This window comes from Bombus bifarius, unplaced genomic scaffold (genome assembly GCF_011952205.1).
Source record: "Bombus bifarius isolate JDL3187 unplaced genomic scaffold, Bbif_JDL3187 scf7180000007966, whole genome shotgun sequence".
In the NCBI taxonomy this organism is placed as follows: Eukaryota; Metazoa; Arthropoda; class Insecta; order Hymenoptera; family Apidae; genus Bombus; species Bombus bifarius.
In genome coordinates, this window is record NW_022884352.1 from 1,749,112 (window position 1) to 1,769,357 (window position 20,246).

A 20,246-nucleotide genomic window follows, 5' to 3' on the forward strand; every position below is an offset into this window, starting at 1 on the left:
TTTTATCCGACTATTTTCAGATAATCGAATCGACCTTTTTCGCGTCCCTTTCCTCCTTTCTTTCCCCGTTCCTTTCCACGTTCCTTTCCACGTTTCTTTCCTCGTCGAGTAAGATTCCGCTCTTCTACGATTATGAAATTTACACCACGCATTAATCTCGCGTTTAATAAAGTCCAATTACCGCGTTAACTCTTATCTACGATAATTTCATTTTTTGATGGTTGGTTTTCTTCGCTGCAGCCTACGAGGACCGCCGTGGAGCTAGTTTCGAGGAATCCTTCGAGTTGCGACTAGATGAACGTGTTTGAAAAAGTCGGTCGAAATAGACAGTCGTTCCTTGTACGAATCTATCAACGTGCTTTCGAGCAAACATCGCGTAAAGCGAGATTACTTATCTCGGATCACAAACGGTACACAATGACAATGGCGCGCGCGATCGTTGAAAGGTGACCTTAAAAAAATGACGTGGCATTTTCGCGCGTTGCCGAATGCATGCTCAGCAGCTATATAGTCGCGGCGGCGGCAGCTATGCCACGCTTTCGGTAACGACCGAATGCAAAACGGCGAATCGAGAGAAACGGAACACGGCCGCTGGTGCAAAAAGTGTCGACGATTAGGCCGCGTTGACTAGGATTTCGGTGGCTAAAGGGAGAAGGCAGGCGAAAGAAAAGAAAAGAAGAGAAAAGAAAAGAAAAGAAAAGAAAAGAAAAGAAAAGAAAAGAAAAGGAAAGAAAAGAAAAGAAGAACGGTCGGCGAGAGTAGGCGAGAGCGAAGCGAGAGTAGGTCGAAGAGGAAAGAAAAGCGTAGGCGTACCGTGTACGAACCATCATCCCCCCGTGCAAGGGCAGACCGTCCCTATTCAAATTAACCCTCATGGAAAAAAATGCATCGCCGCGGAAGGGTTCCTAGAAAATTAGAATAGACTCATTGGCCTATGTATGGCTCGACGGCCTATGCATATGCGGCATGACTACGTTAATTTTCTGGCAGGCCATACGGTATCTTCAACTTTTAATTATCTTTACCTTTTACCTTTTACCTTTTACCTTTTAACGGTTTAATTGCCTTTCTCTTCGCTATCGGGGAATAGAACTTTCTGACCGTTACTTCTTCTCTCTATCCTCGATTCCTGCCATCGTATACGCGAGATCGTTTTACCGTATGTGAACACGAGTTGCTCGTTCCCGAGGAAAACTTCTTGTACTCGTTTTTCACCGGTGAATTTGGCTAATTGGTCGTGATCTAGCGAGAGGCGGAGCGCGTGTTGCGAGCTTGGCGATGGATGACGAGGGCCAACCGGCCCTACATTTCGGACCTACATTTCCCTCGCAACGTATTGCGTAACGCATTGTCACATCATAGAAACGGTAAATGACGTTTGACGTCGAATCGGTGCACGGTGACGAGCTCGGTCGAGAGCATCGCGCTCTTTCCTTTGCTCGCGACATTTCCTTTCGAATTTCCTTTCCACCGTCGAGTTCGGACCGCGCAATTTTGACATACCGGCAATTTAGGATGGCGACGCACATATTTACCAATATTAGGATTAATATCGCTCGATAAAATATTTACGATACGGGCACGGTCGACGGTTGATCAACTGGTATTGCGCGAGTGAATTTTAAGTAAGGTATCGCACCACCGAAATCCGCCTTTCCGCGACAAAATGGAACGTTTATCGAGGCAAAGATTATTTTAGCGCAAGCCGCCAAGGAGAAATAATTGTGCCGTATTGAACGAGACGTTGGCGCTCCACGTTTTACGTTTCACCCGTACCATCCAGTTCTTCGCAGACGCGTAAAACGTTGTTGCTTTTGTTTAATCTTTCATTCCGCGTCATTTGTGATAAAGGGCTGGCGCCGCGTTCTTTCCACCGCACCGTGCCGCTTTGATTTTTCTCGAGACGTCTGGCGAGACGTTCCGTCGCATAAATTCTTAACTGGGTGAAATTAGCGAATTAAAAGTAGAGGAGGAAAGGAAAAAGGTGAACGAGTAGTCCGGTCAAAGAAGCAGGAGACAGGGAGGAGGGGGGACGGTGGTTCGCGGTGCGGAGAAATTTCTCGGTCCTGTCAAAAGGTCACCACCACCGACATCGCCGAACGGAACTGGCTACGATGATAGAAAAATGAAAAGCCTAACTGTGCGCCTATACGTAGCTCTGAATTTACGGCGAGCGATCGGTCGATTTTTACGCGTCTTTCTCTCGTCTCTTTCTCGTCGTCGCCTCGTAAATACGGATACGCGAGCTCGTTCCGAAACGAAAGCATGTCTAGAGCGGACTTAATTTTTATTCATGCACCGACGATGCGGCAATTTTTCGCAGTCTTAAGTGGGCTTTAAAATTGTCCGGTCAATTTCGCCGCGGGGACGTGCTCCTTTTTTTAAACATCGTCGAAAGGGGTAAACCCCAATCCCGTAGTTCTTTGCCATTTGTATCGGTGTTAACCAACTCGTAACGTTCTCCTCTTAACGGGAACACCGTCGCTGCCCTATCGAATTTTAATGCGAATCGCGCTCGTTTCTCGAATCAACCCACGATAACTCGAACATCGACGGTTACGTCTCGTCGAAGCAAGAGAACAGACAGAAGGAAAAAGGGGAAAGAAACAGGAAACAAGGAGAATAACGCGAAGGAGAGGTGGCAAGGAGAGGGAGGAAGAACGTAGAACGAGAAATCCTGACTCGACCAACTGGCCGGTATCGTCGGTGTTCTAAAAGCTAACGCGACCGCTCGTAGCGTTCAGGAAAACCGATTAATTCCACGCGCGTAGGGTGACCGATCATTAGATTTCGCCCCCATGAAAATTGAGTTTTCCTCGTTGTCGAAGGGATAATCTTTGGTAGCCTCTGGCTCGTTGCGTACGAACTCTGTCGTCTATCCTCCAACACGCTCGCAAATGCGTACGGCTATTTATTGGGCTACTACATCCTAGCGTGTGCGTGCGTACGTGCGTGCGTGCGTGCGTGCGTGCGTGCGTGCGGGCGGGCGGGCGAACGCTTCGCGTACGAGAATATAACGCGGTGGAGCGTGTGTGTGTGTATTTGGGTTGGTTGGCGGTGGTGTACGCGTGCGACGGTGGCGGCGCGTAACTTCGGTTCCATTATTGAGCGATCGGGCGATCGAAAAATTCCCGCGCTTTTTCGCGTGCGGCGTCCCGAGTGGGGCAAACAGACCCTCTATTGGCTACGCGCCCAGTCACCCTCGTAAGCCCGCCGAGAGAGGGGAGGATGGACTCTACACCCTCGGCAGGTATTTGTCTAGGCTGCAGCTATTGACCAGCTATCGATATCGTGGACACTCACCGATATTATATTCGCCATCCTTCGTTTCTGCCGCTCTCGCCACCGTTCCCCACCCCCTACTCTCGCCTACCTTCTTCCCTTCCCCTCCCTCATCCCGCTGTTTCCCGTTTTGCCTATTGCTCATTGCCCGTTGCCCGTTGCCCGTTGCCCGTTGCCCGTTGCCCGCTGCCCGCTGCCCGCGCGAACTCTGTCGAATTTCGGTTAATGAATTATATGCATATACGTTGCAAATTTTATAGGCGCGCGAATATATATTCGGCTGTCGAGGGAAATTGTTGTAATGCGCGCGCTGGGAGGACGGGGGGCGGCTGGCGGGGGTGGCGCGTGAACGCGACGGTGCGGCACTAAATTCCCGCCGTTTTTTGACTTTGACCGGCCAATCGCGGCGAGGCGGCGAGATCTCGCAGCGAAACGAGAAATCAATATGGTATGCAAATGCTGTGCGGAAGCGGTGTATCGTTTGGGAAAACAACGATAGGTTTCGAAGGGGGAATTCGGAAGAAGGAATTTCAGAGCCGCGAGCACGCCGATTTTTCGATCGCGAGAAATTGGTATGCCGGTGCGGCGCGGCGCGGCGAAAGAGATCGATCGAAAATGAGGAATTTTCTCGGTCGGAGTGCGGGGGGAGGGGGGAGGGGGAAGGGGTTGAAAACGTTCGTCGGATGCCTCGCCGCTCGATCTAGGATCCTCGTCGATAGACCGGATAAACGAGCGGTTCTCGTTCGTGACGTTACGGCGATTGGTCGCCGATTTTTCGCTCTCGATGTCTCGAAGCGGGGAAAAGGGGTGGCGCCCTTACACGCTTATTTTAAAACGTTTCATCGATAAAGACACGGAAACCTAGAGCGGTGCATGCGATAGATGCGCGTACACCGACGTTAGCTCAAGTACCAGCCGTAGCAGCCGTAGCAGCCGTAGAGTGGTGGGTGCCTCGGTACGCGGAAAGGGTGATTATTAATGTAAGGGGTTGCCGAGCAGTAGTTAGTTGCTCGTTGGTAGTGGTCGAAAAGGACGAGGGGGTGAAACTAGCGCGCTGAAATCAATGTCAGCTTTCCCCCGGCCTCCCCCTCCCCCCCCAAATTTTTTTCTTCCCTCGTTAAACACGGTTAAACAAACTGAGAACTCGAGAAGCAAGGAACCAACGAAGGAGATTTTTTCGTCAAGGTTCGTTCGACCAGCTTTCGAGGAAATTACCTCTTCCCGGTAATGATTTCGAAGGAATGTTTTGTTAAGACTCGATCTGTTATCCTCTCGCGAGCAGCGCAGCGAGAGCTCTTGGACGTTTCGATTAAATAGCTGGCATACCGACGAGGTTTCGTCTTTTTTTTTCTTTTCTTTTCTTTTTTTTTTTGCTCTTTCCTTTCATTCGAAAGAGCAGATCTTGGACGAGATGAACGAGACTTTTCCAAGGGTTCAGTCATACGCGGTGCTGACCGGTTCGCTTCTCGAGGCTAATACCTTCCGATTGACTACGCTCATCCCTTAATGAAATTCTTTCTACCCGGGCGCGACCCATTGGCTGGCTTTGCCGTCGAATTTTCTCATTATTACCGGTCCCTCGTCCGTTCTACGTCTTTCCGTCACTGCTATTCTTAGTCGAGCAGCCGCTCGATAAATTCGATCGTTCGGCCCCGCGTAAATTGAACTTATCTGCAATACGCAACTTGTATGCATACCGAACGACAACGTGTTCAGTCAACGGTGTCTTGGAAACCACGGTTCTGGTGCAGCGCGAGGCGCATTGAGCAATCTCGCAGCATGCATTAAAATTAGCCACAATCGGAACGCACGATCGCTCCAACAGATTATAATAGTATATTAATTTATTGATTATCGACTGGCCGCGATGCAATGCGGTATTCATAGAATTTACTATCAGTCCCGGGGATACTGAATGCATGCATTAAGCTCGGCGAGTCGTTGATTTTACCGCGATCATCGAAGACAGACGAATTACATATTTCGTTCTTACTGGGAGAGCAAGTCGCGAGAGAACTATTCGAACGAGCGAAAGAAGAACGATTTCGAATTGGATTCGTTTTCGACGAGCGTGCTCGATACGTGTGTATACGATCATAGAGAAAAAGGGAGAGAAAAAAGGAAAAGCGAGAAGAGAAAGGAGAAGAGAGAAAAGGAAGGAAGGAAGGAAGGAAGGAAGGAAGGAAGAAAGAAAGAAAGAAAGAAAGAAAGAAAGAAGGGAAAGAAACGGGGAGAGGAAAAAAGTACGAAAGTCAAAGGGCGATCGGTCGTGACTAATTTGCGAATAAAAGATTATGAAAATGCTGCCGTGCCTGGAAATCGGAATCGTAGTCGATCCACGAGGATTTCGGCGAGGCATCGTTGAAGGGTAGAACGGATACTCACCCGTATGCAGGCGGGTATGTTGCTGTACATGACTGAGCTGCTTGAACCTGCGGTCGCAATAGCTGCATTTGTACGGTTTCTCGCCAGTATGGACCCTGATGTGCTGTACGAGCTGGTGGTTGCTGGAGAATGACTTGAGGCATTGCTGGCACTGGTGTGGCTTTACCTCGTTGCCGGCGATCATGCCGCCCGGCCCGACGCCGATCGGACCCAGGCCTGCCAGTCCGCCCGCCACGCCGCCGCCAGCTCTCCCCGTCAGTGCACCCGCCGCGCCGAGCTCCCTCGCGTGCATCTGCATCGCGCTCTTGTGCATGAAGATCTGCGAGAAGAACTGCCACAGTTAGTTGGTACGCTGCACTTTTGGTCGAAAGACGGAGGATGGCCAGTCGACGGAAGTTGTGACCGCTGTACTCCCGCCGACCGCCATCGCCTCCTGGACTCTGAGAGGTTCGGCTCACGCGTTTATCCTCCGTTTCATTTCTCTCACGGCTGCCGGAAGGGAACCGATCGTCTCGGTTGTTTGCTTTATGTACGCGAAATCTGTCGATTTAGCGATTCGATTTCTATTCGATGCCTCGTAAATGTTCAAACGCCGATGCGCTCCAACAACACGGATATCTAGATTTTGCGCCAATTGTCAGAACGGAGTAGCTACGATCGTCGAGGCATCCAATGAATTCACGCGCGCGGCTGGAAGGTTGCCGTTTTCAACATGGCAACGAGAACGAACGGACGGGAAGGTTCGTCATACGTAATAACCGTGTATCATGTTTTTCTCTGTACGAATAGCATTTCGCGTAGAGAAAGGAAGAAAACGCCGGGTAAACGTGTAGCCTCCCCTGTTTCGTTGTACGTAGACGGTTCGAGCGATCCACTTCATGATTTTCTTATGCAATTATAGATGGAAGAGAGGCAGGAACTGCTGCGATCGTGTTATAGATTACGTGTACATATCGCGTTAACGTTTAAATTTTCGATTATTCATGGAGGAACTCGCGGTTGCCTGTTCGCGATTCGACTCGTTGATCGATGCTAATTGTCAGGTCGCTGTTTATTTCCTCGGAGTCCGTGCTTAAAATTTCACGCGATTCGTTGATCGAAAGTGGCTGCGTTTTAGCCGGCGCTGCCGGCAACGTGTTCAATGTCGCCGATAACTATATCGGCATCGCGACGCGTCGTATTACAAAATCGATTCGGTCATCGATATTTTCTCGTTTCAGAACACACTTTATCAAAATGGTGCACTTAACACGTATTCGATCCTCGACCAATGTTCGTCGAGTATCTACGTTAACGACACACGAACCGGACTTTCGTTGTTCCACTCGAAATGTCGCTGATCGTCCCGTTAATTCACTCGCTTGGCTAACTCGTTAATGGCAAGAGACAAGCGTGATTCTTATATTTCGCGATTCGTTAAAGCCGGGTCACGCTGGAATATCTAACATGATCTATAATATAGACATAGATTGTATAATTTAGTAAATTAATATTAGTAATAATATTAGTAAATGTATATATAAATGTATATCCATCCATCTATATATATATATATATATATATATATATATATATATATATATATATCTATATACTGTTCTCCACGAATTTAATAGGAAATGCGTAACAACAGCTGGCCACAAAAGGGGTCGACGACCGTCACCGTGGTTTTCGAAAGCAACCATCCGATCGATGTTTTTCGATTTCCAGTCGTACACGTATGTGTGTCGTACGTGGTGTTAGGGCACGGAGCGCACGTTGCGCACGTTGCCCACTCGGCTCACGGCACTTTGCCGTTCTTCGACGCGAAGAGGAGGAACGTAAAACTGCTGGAAGGGCCGAGTACGAGCGGGTGGAACGCTCACGACGAGCAACGCTTGATTTCGGGTTTTCGTTGAGGGAACAGGTGTTGCTCCCGTAGCCGGTGTGGGTGTAGGTGAACGAACGAAAGGGTTAACGTTTAAAACGAGCGTACAGTTCGTGGCAAAAGTCAGGAGATTTCGGATTGCGAGAGCGTCCGCGGAGAAGTTGCCGAAATTGACGAAGGGTGGTTCGACTGCTGTTTCTTTCGCGCGGACGCGACGAAAGCAGGAGAGAAACGAGAGACGAAGGGGCCGAGTGCGAAGGATTTTATTAAAATATGTTAAAACTGTAATTAAAATCGAAAAATCGCGCGAGAAGTTTTAAGAATCTTAGGCGACCCTTCGTGCGAGCACGACAAAGAGAGACAGAGAAGAAGGCGGAGAGAGAATTGAAATCGTCACCACCGGGGGTTCTCAAGTTTCTACGACTTTCAACCCTTTCTTTCCGGGTAGACACGACGTTGGATATTTGACGGGTGACCTTCGACACTGGCCATCCCTGATTCTTAATCCCCGTGAGAGAGCAAGAGACTGCAGCTCCACCTTATTCCTCGTTTTTTCTTCTTCTGCCGGATACTTTCTTTCGCCCGGGGACAAATCAATCCGAGCGGTGTTTCTTGCCGATTTGAATAAAATTGCTCGTGTTTCTCGAACCATCCGTCCCCGGACGTATCCTACTCGTTGATTATTTTTTAATGCCATCCTTTTTTCCATGCACCCTCGCGCGAAGAAACCGAAAGGGCGGAATCTACGACGCGAGGAGACATTTTTCCCGCCGATTAACCGTAGTCAAGGGCTGTGTCAAGAGGGCGAGGAACGATTCGACGGTGGCGAAAGTCGAGTTACGAATTTTTAACGACCGTCTCAAGTGGACCGCCGAGATTTTTGAGAAAGCGCCGCCGAATCCGATCGGACGAATATTAATTCCGTCGCAAACGTTAGTCTCTGTTCTCTAGTCTCTGTTTTTTCTTTTTTTGTTTCTTTTTTCAGCAAATGCTAATTAAGCGCGGTGGCGTTTTACGACGGTTGCTTGGTTTTTCTCAAACTCGAAGACCACACGTTCATTAATCACATTTTTATCTGCCGGCGGACGGAAAATTGCGCTCCGCCGACCAGGCCATAGCGACGCTTTGAATCTTTTTTTCTGATTTATCGTTGTCGCCGCCGCCGCGGGAAGAGAGAGAGAGAGAGAGAGAGAGAGAAAGTGAAAAGAAAAAAACAGAAAAGAGAGAGAAGAAGGCGAGAAAGAAACGGCCGGATTTGCTGGTAGAAACGAAAAGAGGAGGAAGAAAACGGAAAGAGTTGGTTGGCTGCGGTTCGCCGGCTTAATGTCCTTAATAATGGAAAAATATATCAAGCGACACCCACACTGTATTTCCTAAAAGGCATTCCTCATCTCGATTTTACCCTCTGCTTTCGTTCTTCGTCTTTGTATCGGAGGCCGTGGTTACACGCGGATGGCATGTTCTGGCAAACGGACACGATGTTCCGACCGATGAAACGTGTGACGTCGAAAATGCACTCGTAAGAATCTAGCATCGTTACGCTCGTACAATATCGAGGTCTCGGACGATAAAGACACGATAAGAGTCACGTTTCCCGTCCCTCGCGTAGAAGAGCAATTAGAAAATTGGGTATATCGTTCGACGATTACACGCTGCGAATACTGTGAAATGAAACTGAAATGCGTTAATAACGTAGTAATAACGATGTAGTTTAGCCGCGTTATCGCATAATTTCAACGAAACGACCAACAACCAACCTTACATCTTCGAATCTATCGAGCTGTATCGAGTTCTTTCGAGCTCTTTCGAGAATACTTTGTACGAAAGCAAGATGACGTTTCAATGTAATAAACAGCCAGCAAGCGAGGCACGAAAGTCGGCGAAATCGACGGAGATGGATTCGTCAGATTTTTCGCCGAATGGTATATTTGTACGATCGTTACGGCATACTCGATACGCTCGGAATGACAGTTTGTCGGCACACGCATCTTCCACAACCATATACGGTCTGACGTTGCAACGAATAACCAACAACATTGACGGATACTTTTGTCGCCTGAATCTAGAAACGTACAGGGTTAGTCTCTGTCTGAGAAAGCGAATCGTTGGGAATCGGACGTTGCCTGTGAATTTGGCAAGGCGTGGGAGAAGTTGGCCCGTTTTTCGGAAGGGATCCGGAGGATCTGGGCGACGTAACCCTTTGTCTCTCCCTTGGCGCAGTAAATTACGACGGAATAACATTGGTCACTGGAAGTAGGCTACTTTATACACTTGGAACACAAAGCAAAGGTCTCACCTGCTGACCATATGCCTTTTCTCCATGGCACACATACGAACGTAACGTGTTCCGTCCACCCACGCACGCCGGCCATCTAGCACTTCGCATGTGCTATTAACTCGAAGGTATGTGTGCCTGCGTGTACGTGTGGCATACGCGTTCGCGCGCACCTTTCCGCCTCTCCGTGTGTGCACCGTGCACCGTGCACTGTGCACTGTGCATACGATCACACGCCTATACGTACATACGCGTGTGTCTACGCGGAGACAACGTCCAATCTAACCTACCTAGCGTTGCCTGACTCATTCTCCTACCGACCCACCTATCTGTCTAAACTGCGGCCGCGAACAGCGCCGTAATATAAAGGAAAAGGTGGACCTTCTCTCCGCCTCTTTCTCTCCTTCTCTCTCTCTCTCTCTCTCTCTCTCTCTTTCTTCCTCACACCGTAATCATCGGATTTAATCTGTCTGAATCGCGGCACCGTGATCCGCTACCTCGTGTACCCTGCGCTTCCGGTTACGGCCTAACCTGCCGATCACAGATCCTCGTTCTCCTCCCCCCTCTCCCGCTCGGATCCCTGGATTTCGAATATCTTTAAGGATCTGTGATTAGGGGATTGGCGAGAAGCAGGCCTCTTGCGTCCACGCTGCCTGCTGTAGTAGAGACGCATATGGGTTTTCGGAAGGTCCGATGAAAGAAAGAAGGTGGCTCGTGTGGGATTCGTAACAGTCAGGAATCTGAACGTAGACGAATGTTATCGTCGGTTCGGTCGACGCTTTTCTGTGTTCCGAGGGATTTTTTTTTTTTTGCGACAAAGTGATTGTGAGAGGCGTGCGGAAGGCCTTGGGGAAATTGTACGTTTGCCTTGGATACGCGTAGCCTTTGTGGTTAGTGAGAAAAGGGAATTCGTTTGGCGCCGAATACGTGGAACCGCGTTGGAAAGATTTCGCAAGAATCATCGTGAGACGGACGAAAAGACGAGACAAGGCGCGACGAAGAGGTGGCGGTAAATTGTTTTCTCGATAATCTCGCGGAAAGAGAGAGCACGGGAAAGTAGCTCGTCACCGACGAGTACGCTTCGTCATGGGCGACGTCGCGTCGCAATAATCGAGAAACTAATCGGCGATGTGTTGATCGGGATAGGCACGCGAACCACCGGTGACCAATTAAATTTCCTGGTGAAAATAAAGCGACGAAGTAGCCAGCGCTAGTCGAAGGGAAACCCGTTTAGGCGCGTTACCAGACGGTTAACCCGAGTTGGTGTCAAAATAGCACGTAGGTAACTTACACCGACAACGTTATAATAATCGTCGTGCATACTTGTCTCGGTGGAAACGAGGCAGGCACACTCTATACCCGTGATTGTACACCGAGGCTTGTGGTGGGAAACGAACTTGTGCCATAGGCAGTTAAAGTCATCGTTGTAGGTTTCCCTTACGATATTAATCACGCGTACGCCTTGCCGTGTAGCCAGAGAGTAACAATCTCTAATCCTCGATCAAACGGTGCTCGATTAGCCCAATAAGAGGGCAACGACAGACGGCTTTACATACTTCACCTCGGTCACTTTCTACTCTACTACGGTCTGTATCCTTAAACGGTTTAACAACTGAGTTTACCATGGGGAAAAAGCAGCTTCTAAATCCCGCGGTCTAGATAGATGCCGCGGAAGAGACGGACGGCCATCGATTGACCAGGCAGGCCATTTTAACCAAAATGTATTGGTTGGTTTAAATGCGATCGGCAGAACGACAGAACGACAGAACGACAGAACGACAGAACGACGGAGCGACAGAACGGCGGAAGAAGAAGAAGAAGAAGAAGAAGAGGAAGAAGAAGCTTCTGGGAAACGAGAAGAGTATCGTTTCGAGCGATGGAATTTCATCGCATAGCCGGAATCGTTGGTCGTTGGGATACGCGACGTGCCAACAACTTGTAACGGCGGAATACGTAAACGAGTATAACATGGGCGAACGAGTAAACACGGTTGAACGCATCTAGGGGGACGAATAGTCGGCGCCTACCGAGTTACGAAAGATTGTTGGAGTTGCAGGGAAGATAGCCGGTCGAAGCAGCCCGGAATATCGTCAATAATTACCTCGTGCGGCAAGTGGTGATGAGGATGCTGATACGGCGGCGGTACGTACGGCGGGTGGCTCGGATGATTGTGGGGGTGAGGTCGGGGATGGTTTTGATGCTGGGCTTGCGGCGGGAGCGGTTGGGGCGCAGGAGGCGGTGTCCAAGGCCCGTGGTTCGGCCCGTGGCTTTCATTGGTGCCATACATCTTCAGGGAAGAATCTCGAGCACGCGACCTGAAGAGTCCCTCCCGCCCTCCACGCACGGTGATACGAAAGTCTCTGACATCGACATGATGGCTATCCTCGTTGCAGGTCGCATCGGCGACACGCTTGATTTCCACGCGTGCCTCTATCTACATAGTCAGTCGTTCTGTCTCGTTGTTGCGATCCTCTTTTCTAGCCTGTCGTTCCGTTCCCAAGATTTTGTCCTCCGATCGATCGTCGTTGGTATCGTTGGCCGTATCGAGCGAACGATATTTCCGCACGCCGAACAGCCACGTTGCGATGTTTGCGCAAGCAACGCGGAGAAACGGTTGCGTGAGAATGCGACACTGTACAAGGAGAAGAGAGAATGCGACGAGAAGCACATGTACGCGCGAGGGCGTGATTCTTCTTTTGTCCGACCACGACTGGTATCCTGCCGTGTGAGAACGGTATCGTTCCACTTTCACGTGCTTACGTTTTCAGTCGTGTTTCTGCCGTACTTTCCAACAAAGACGCGTCTTTTTCAAACCCCCTCCGTCGGCCACGCAGCTCACCCTGGTCGAGCGGCGCCCGTTTTTCTCACTTGTAACGCGGCCATACGTGTCGGGATCGACGACAAAGTTGCCTCCTTTCGTCGATCGATGACGATTCGACGACCAAGTGGAATCGCGGGACGAACGCGGACGAAACGATCGTTGGATACTTGCTGCGTAGGGCGATCGAGCCCCGTGTTCTCTCGTTCGCGAATTAGAAAACCAACACACACTGTTTTCACGTATACACGTGGCAGCGCTTCCGCCGCGTATCACTGTGTTACCACGATAACTCCCCCCTGGAAATTAAGCGAAACGAAACGACGAAGAACCGGCACGGCGGCTTAGATCGACCAAAGAGAAGAAGGAGGGATCGTTGCGGGCGGACGAAGGATGACCGAGAGCGCGTCTTACGGCGTTACACTGAAGAAACTAATCACTCTGCCGGCCGCGTAATTTCCATATCCTTTTTATTTCTCTCTCGTTCTTCTTGCTTTTTTCTTTGTCGGTCTTTTTCTTTCTCTCTCTCTGTCTGTCTGTCTGTCTGTCTCTCTCTCTCTCTCTCTCTCTCTCTCCCTCCCTCCCTCCCTCCTTCTCTTTCTTTCTTTTCCTCTTTTTTTTCTTTTTTTTTCGGAAATTCACGGGGGTAGCTGGCGTGTCCGTGTATAGGATAGCGCGGACGCAGCGCTGTACGCCAGCGTGTGGCGTCTCTCGCAAACTAAGCCGGTCGTAGGGGGGGACAGAGCGATTTCTTGGTCTCTCGCGCTGTGCGTGTGCTAAACGGGGGAAGAAAAAAGGTGGAAAGGCGCTGATAACGCGCGGCGACGAAAAATTGCCGGCTACTCGAAGAGATATCGATTGAAATAACACGATTCCGGGGAACACGAGCCAATCGGCACCGCTGACACGGCGGAAGGGGCCAATCGTGCCCGGTTCTATCTCTCTTTCACAACCTCCCTCGCTCGCTCCCCTACTTCTTCTCGTCATACGCGTCCTCCGCCGTCCCCCTTTCTCTCCTTCTCCTCGTGTGTGTTCCTCCACTACTCCTCATCGTGCTGCTCGTACTATTGCCACCGCCGCAACGTTCGTTGCTGCTTCTCTTCCTCCACCCTCGCCATTGCCGGCAAGTAGAAAGAGAGAAACGCCACTGCGGTCTAGTAGGGCACGAGAGACGGAAAGAGCGTGTTACGCTGTTCAGGAAGTACGAGTATCGGCGATTCCGAAGCGAGCCGTCATCTTCCACTCGTCGGTTTTTTCCACTCGATCCGTCCTTTCGATAATCTTGGACCACGCGACGATTCTCCCCGTTCGGGACATGGCGAGTCCAGGCCGCAGCCACTCGAATCGGACGCGCGATACGAGGCGCGATACGCCACCGTGGGCACGGCACGCAGGTAATCGGCAGGAGTTGCGGATAGAGTGAAAAATTATCGCTGAAAATCGATAGCGCCGGAGTAATTGCATCAGCGATGTGCAAATGTTAGGCGCGCGATTCGATGGATTGCCGTGGTCAGCCGGTGGTGGTAGGCCTCGTTGATTCAATAATAATGAGCATTCTTTATCGAGACCGGGGGACTTTGATCTTGGCACGATTCCAACCGTTTGTTCGGTAATTTAGTCAAGACGGAGGAAAAAGGTTGGCGAGGAACGATGAAATATCGTCGCTTTATTCGACGAATCGCTTCCTCCTTTCCGTCCCTCGCGCTTGGCCCTCGGGCGCGATCGCGTTCGCCCACCGATTCGCTTGCGCAATCGGTGACACGCGGCTGACACGACGACGGAAAGCGTACGAAAATAAACCGTCAATAAGATGGAAAAAGTCGGGCGCAGCGATTCGATCCCCGGCGATTCTCCGGTGGTCCGCTCCGTTGCGATCGCTCGCCATCTTTCCCTCGTGGCTCGTACAAATTATTTTGGGCGTGGAGCGCGGCTAACGTTAGTGCCATAGTTAAGCGCGCGCTAAAAGTGTGTCCGGCTAGGGAGGCAGGGAGGAAAAAATAGGGCGGGGTCTCTTTGCGAGCAGACTTTGTCTATCCATCATGGCCGCTTTATCAATGACGTCATGATAAGACATTCACGCACAGGCGCACGCATATCGTCGGTGAGACTGGAACGGGAGCGGAAGATCGAACCGGACGATTTCCTCGCCTTTATCTGTTTCTCCACTCTCCTCGCCGTCTCGTCGTCTCTGAATTCCGAGGGAAAAATAGAGGCTGATTGTGATCGGTGCTCGATAGATTCCGCGCGCGTCCCCACGAAAACTTTCCAATCGGATTAACCGCCGCGCGCCTCCGAGACCTCTTTTCTGCCGGACGGGTTCGAGTTTCACGGGGCAAAGGGAGAAGCACGAAACGCACAGGCTTCGAAAATAACATGGCGCGCCGCTACATTTGATCGGCGCACAGGGTCTCCGCGCGAGAGACATTTTTGCGACGACGCGCCGCGATGCCGGGCCAGGCACGTAGAAAATGCAAAGAAGCGCGGCGGCGATCGCGAATCGCGCGCGGCCCGAGTCGGCGTTGCATCGCCAAATTGCTAAAGGCTACGGAGAAAGTGTATCGGCCGATATCGAGCAACGCAGGACAATCGAGATACGTGTTACACGTTGTATCGATGAAAGTCAGCGTCGGCAGCGTCGATCGAGGTATTAAAGGGCAAGTACGACGCCAACTCTCGTTTCCCCTTGTCTCTTATCTCTCGCCACTTTTCCACTGGTTCGCGACGTCTTTGCCACTTTTTATCGATATATCGATTCGGATTAATCGGGGAACTGGTTGCACGGCGGTTCGTGCGATTTCCCAAGTTCGGCCGCGATTCAGCCGAAAGAGCGGAAGATGGGTCTGATCCGCGAATCCGAATGGGTTCGGTCGCGAACGATCGCGGCCATTCTCTCCCCATGACAACGGTTGTCTCCCGGTTGTTTATCCTTGTCTGCATTTTTACGATCGAACCGCGAGCGAGCGAACGAGCGCGAACGAGCGCGAACGAGCGCGAACGAGCGTCCGCGAGACACCTGCCTCGATTATTTTCGTATTTAGCCGACCTCGCGCGCAAGCGGCATTATCCGGTGAATAAATAAAGCGGCGAAAAAAGAAGGCGAGAAAAGAAGAGGGCAAGAAAAGAAGGAGGCATGGAAGAAAAAAGGAATATCTGGCGAAGGCCGAGGCGCGACAGCGTTCTCGTCGTCGCCATCCCGCCTTTGAAAGTACTGACCACAGACAACTGCAGCAGGAGGCGGGAGGGAGGCGAAGAAAAATGAAAGAGGAGGCGGAAAAAAAGGAAGAAGCGCGGCCAGAGGGGGAGAGAGCGGATAGACGGGTAGAGGCAGCAGGAGGCTGCAGGCCGAGGGGGAGAGAATATGGGAATAAAAATAAACCAGCGGCAGCGCGGCGCGGCGTGGCGTGGCGTGGCGTGGCGTGGCGTCGGCTCGCGTCGGTTTGCGTCGATTCGCGTCGATTCGCGTCGATTTGCGTCGATTTGCGTCGATTTGCGTCGATTTGCGTCGCGTCGCTGTGGGACTGCGCGCCCGCGAAGGGCTGAAGAGAACCGCGGAGCCTAGTTGCACGGTAGTCTGGCGAGCGCCTGTGCTCGCTGCAGAAGAAGCAGAGCAACGAAAGAAGAAGGTGCCGTTGCTGAAGGCGGGCAAGCAAAATAAGAGGAATAACGAAAGAAGCAAATAAGAGTCTCTTGTGCGCCTCTTCCTCTTTCTCCTCCTCCGCCTTTTCCCCACCACAGTGGCGTAGCCTCCTCTTTCTCGTGGCAGCGAACCGGCTGGGAGGGAGAGGCAATGAACAAGAAGGCGAGAACGGGTGCGCGGAGAGGGAAATCCTGGCATCGGCAGAGAAAGACACCGTAGAACGGGAGAAAGACGGTTGGATAACGACGAAGACGGAGTTTAGCTCGCGAGAACAAGACGGAAGAAGAGAAAAACCGAGGACCAAAGAGAGAGAAAAGTCTGACAGGCCTTGGCTGCTGCAGTGGTTGCGAGCCGCGTTGCCAAGTCTCATTTGTTTATCATAGTTCGCCGGCCTGGCCTTTACTATCTTGAAAAAATCGCGTCCCAATTTTTTCAATCGACAGATTGCGCTCTCATGGAGAACGTTTGCTTTTTCCGATGAACCGAGACGGTGAATCCTGCCGCGTGGCTTCACCGCCATTCATCGAATTTCCCACCGAATTTCCCACCGAATTTCCCACCGATTCCAAGCGTGCACGTCAAGCGCGTGTCGTACCCCATACCCTTACCCTTGCTTCGCTAAACGACGTAGTAAAAGTTTGCGAGATTCGCGGTGACGGGTGAGCGTCGCCGCGCCAGACCGTTTGGCGTCACGTCGCCAGAACCAGCCGAATTGATACAGCCGTGGAGCGCGTAAAACGCAAGTACGCAAAGTATTCGTTGCGATTTCGCTTTCTTTCTGCCAGCTGTTTCGTCTTCGTCCTCGTCTTCGTCTTCGTCTCGTTATTCTCGTTCCTGTTCCTCGTCGTCTTCTCCCACCTCATCGTCATCACCATCGTCGTCATCATCATCACCATCATCGTGTCCACTGCTACTTCCATTGTCGCGTGGACTCGTTTCTGAGTCATGGTGCGTGCACGCATGTACTCTCGCGCGCGCCTGCGTGTTTAACGTGCACGCGTTCGTGCTTTACACTCTGCACGCGTATAAATATGTATATACGTACGTGTTGCGTACAAGGAACGTCGGCAGCGTGCATTTACACTCCGTGCCACTCTTCTGCCCGCTCTTGCCCTCGTCCCTGCGCCCACCACCGCCCCCGCCCCCTTCCTTTCCTCGCATTACAATCGATTTGCATACAAATATACCGGGCATCTCGATGGGTGGTATGTTTATTAGCAAATCCACGTGGAAATTCTGCCGCCTTATTTATGGCCTCTTGTTTTTCGGAGACACGCATCGAACACGGTATTAAACGAGTCGGCGCGGCGTTCTTTCTGCCCGACAAGAAAACCGCAAGCCGTTCGATAATCTTGGAAACTACCAAGAGTATCTCTCCAACAAGTGTCTTTTCCTCGTGGGCAACGTCTAAGATATGTAAATTTCTACATGGCAGTTTCTGTCGTACCCGATTCTAATAGAGAGAGAGAGAGAGAGAGAGAGAGAGAGAGAGAGAGAGAGAATGAGACTTTGCTTTATCAGAAACATTGTACGAACGTTGTCGGAACGGCTATAAAGCGCGAAAGTAACGCGTTGCCGACGTCTGCCGAAAGAAGAAGGAAAAATGGCACGAAATCGGCCGGATGGGTATTGGTTGCGACGAACCTTCTGTCAGAATTTTCTCGCATCTACCGAATGCGTCGTTAATCATTCCGTTCCGTGATATTCAATTAACGCGACGTCGGCGGCGGAACGTACGCGTGTTAGAAATATCCCTGGAAGACATACTGCGCGTGTAACGATCGATCGCTCTTTCGGGCTCGAGTTTCAAACTTTGCCGTTTCGCGATCGCTGCGAATACCGAATTTTCGCCGTTAGAACTCGATCCTCGGTTTCGTTATCCAGCGATTAACATTTTACGCGTTTACTAGAACAGCGAGAAGACGCCAATCGACACGTTGATTGGACGGCGCGGGACACGCGATTACCAGCGAGTAGCGTCGCGTCGCCTCGCGTCGCGTCCCGTAGTCGTGCAGACCTTTACAATCCGTTTACAATCCTTGATTCGACGCATCCGACTCGATGGTCGCGTTTTTTCCCTATCTTCGTTGTAGCTGCTTCCCTTTGAAAACGTTAACACACTTGAGAGAGAGAGAGAGAGAGAGAGAGGACATCGCAGACGTATAGCTTGTCGGTTAACGTTTCCGCATTCTTGTGAATTACAAGCGAGGACGATCTCGGTGGCGTGCACGGAGGATGCACGCTATTGCACGCTCGCATCGCGTCATCTAGTTTTGCATACGACTCCGACCGGGCAAGATCCTCTCTCGGCTAACGGTTTCCATTGACTCCACGGATCGGCCGTTCTCTAGGCCGAGCAGTTATCTTAATCGGGCCGGATGATTGGCGATCGATCAGCGTTACGTCGCCGATTAATTATCGATCGAGAAAGAGTCTGGAACGACGGGGCGCTCGTCGCGTCGCGTCGCATCGCGTCGCATCGCGTCGCGGGAAAAAGCACGCGTGTATTGAATTTAAGATCCAGCTGCATCCATGTAAGAACGTGTCGGATTACGCGCTGCCTCTCCGTCTTTCTCCCCTCTCTTCTTTCATCCCGTTGCTCTGTTCCCTTCTTTTTGCGTTCTTTAGGTCGCGCTACTCCGACAGCCTGTTGCAGAACCACAATCTCGGGGACTACGGATCCGAACAAGCTGCCGTAAGTGCGCCTGCGATATTAATTGAGTCGAAGCACGGAGATTTGCATGCGATTTACCTTGTTTCGTGCTGCAACTGTTCTTCGTCGTATTTCACATTTTAAACTTTCACGACGATCGGACGACGCATTCGTGTCGCGATTGTTCGGCTTTCGATCGGGCTATTCTTACGTATCGCGGCTTGCGCACCGTTTCTTTACGTTTCGCCGACATTCTGAAATTCTTGTCCGTGTCGGAAATACGAGCGATATTTTCCCCCGTTGCTTCCTTAAATCGATGTAACGTCTCGTTTCGTTTCCTTTCCTTTCCTTTCCTTTCCTTTCCTTTCCTTTCCTTTCCTTTCCTTTCGTTCTTACTCTTTGCTGTACTTTTCGCTCGTACAAACTTTCCTTTCGCGTAAATAGAGAAGAATCGCGAGAAAACGACTGTCAGCCTTGGTGGGGTGGTGCGTATCACTGCCTTGTGGCAGTAACCTTGTGCCCGCGTCACAGTACTTTTTTTATCATATCGTACGTATGCTAACAACCGGCACGCCGACGCGACGCGACGCGCAGACACGACGTAGCCGGTCGTGGTCGCGGCCGCGGCTGCGGCAAGGTAAGACAATATGAACGGGTTTGTCCGTGGTCAGTTCTACTGGCGGAGTCGGTGGAGTATAATTTCTTTCGCCCGTTTCGCTGCCTTTTCGTTTCCCATCGTCCGGTATCGCGTGTTGGACGAACAGCCTGTGTTCGTGTTTTTAACTCTACGCACCAGCAGAATATTTCCTGCAAATAAATACAAAGTACGCGTACCCGGTATATCTCATACGATACGGCGTTTATTACGTGTATCTGTAGTAGTTGGCAAAGGTTTTCGCGCGATTCGTCGGCGAGCGATACGCGAGCAAACGAGAACGTTTCAGCCGTCAACAATAAAAAGCGCACGCTCTCGGTATCGCTGGAACGTTTGCACAGTGGATCAGCAAGGTATTAACGTGCCGATAATCGCGCAACCTTGACCGAGTGTCCGACCGATTGCTGAATCCTCGACACTGGGGACGACCCTGAAGCATTCTCGTAACAGCGTACAAATCACGACCGAAGGATAAAGAAGTAGATGTCCTTCGGTTTTCGTGGCCGGCACGATTTTTCGTGAAATTTCGTCTCTCTTTCCTTTTCCTCTGTTTTCCTCTTCTTCTTTTTCTTCTTCTTCTTCTTTTCTTCGTCGAACGCGTGTCCGTGTGCCGCGTTCACCAAATGGACTCGTTTAAAACGAAGCGAGTATCGAAAGTATCTTTCTCTCTCTCT

General features: G+C 50.8%; 1 protein-coding gene across 16 annotated transcripts in view; it reads right to left on the bottom strand.

Annotated features, from left to right (window-relative positions):
• LOC117206937 (zinc finger protein 853-like) overlaps positions 1-20,246 on the bottom strand; it is a 61,651-nt gene that overhangs the window by 25,577 nt on the left and 15,828 nt on the right. For 13 of the 16 annotated variants that reach the window (XM_033446750.1, XM_033446759.1, XM_033446742.1 and 10 more), the window contains one exon: positions 5,668-5,998. In XM_033446750.1, the coding sequence (XP_033302641.1) occupies positions 5,668-5,998 (331 nt within the window). The remainder of the gene's footprint in view (positions 1-5,667; positions 5,999-20,246) is intronic. The other 3 variants (XM_033446768.1, XM_033446724.1, XM_033446673.1) reach the window with 1 other exon arrangement.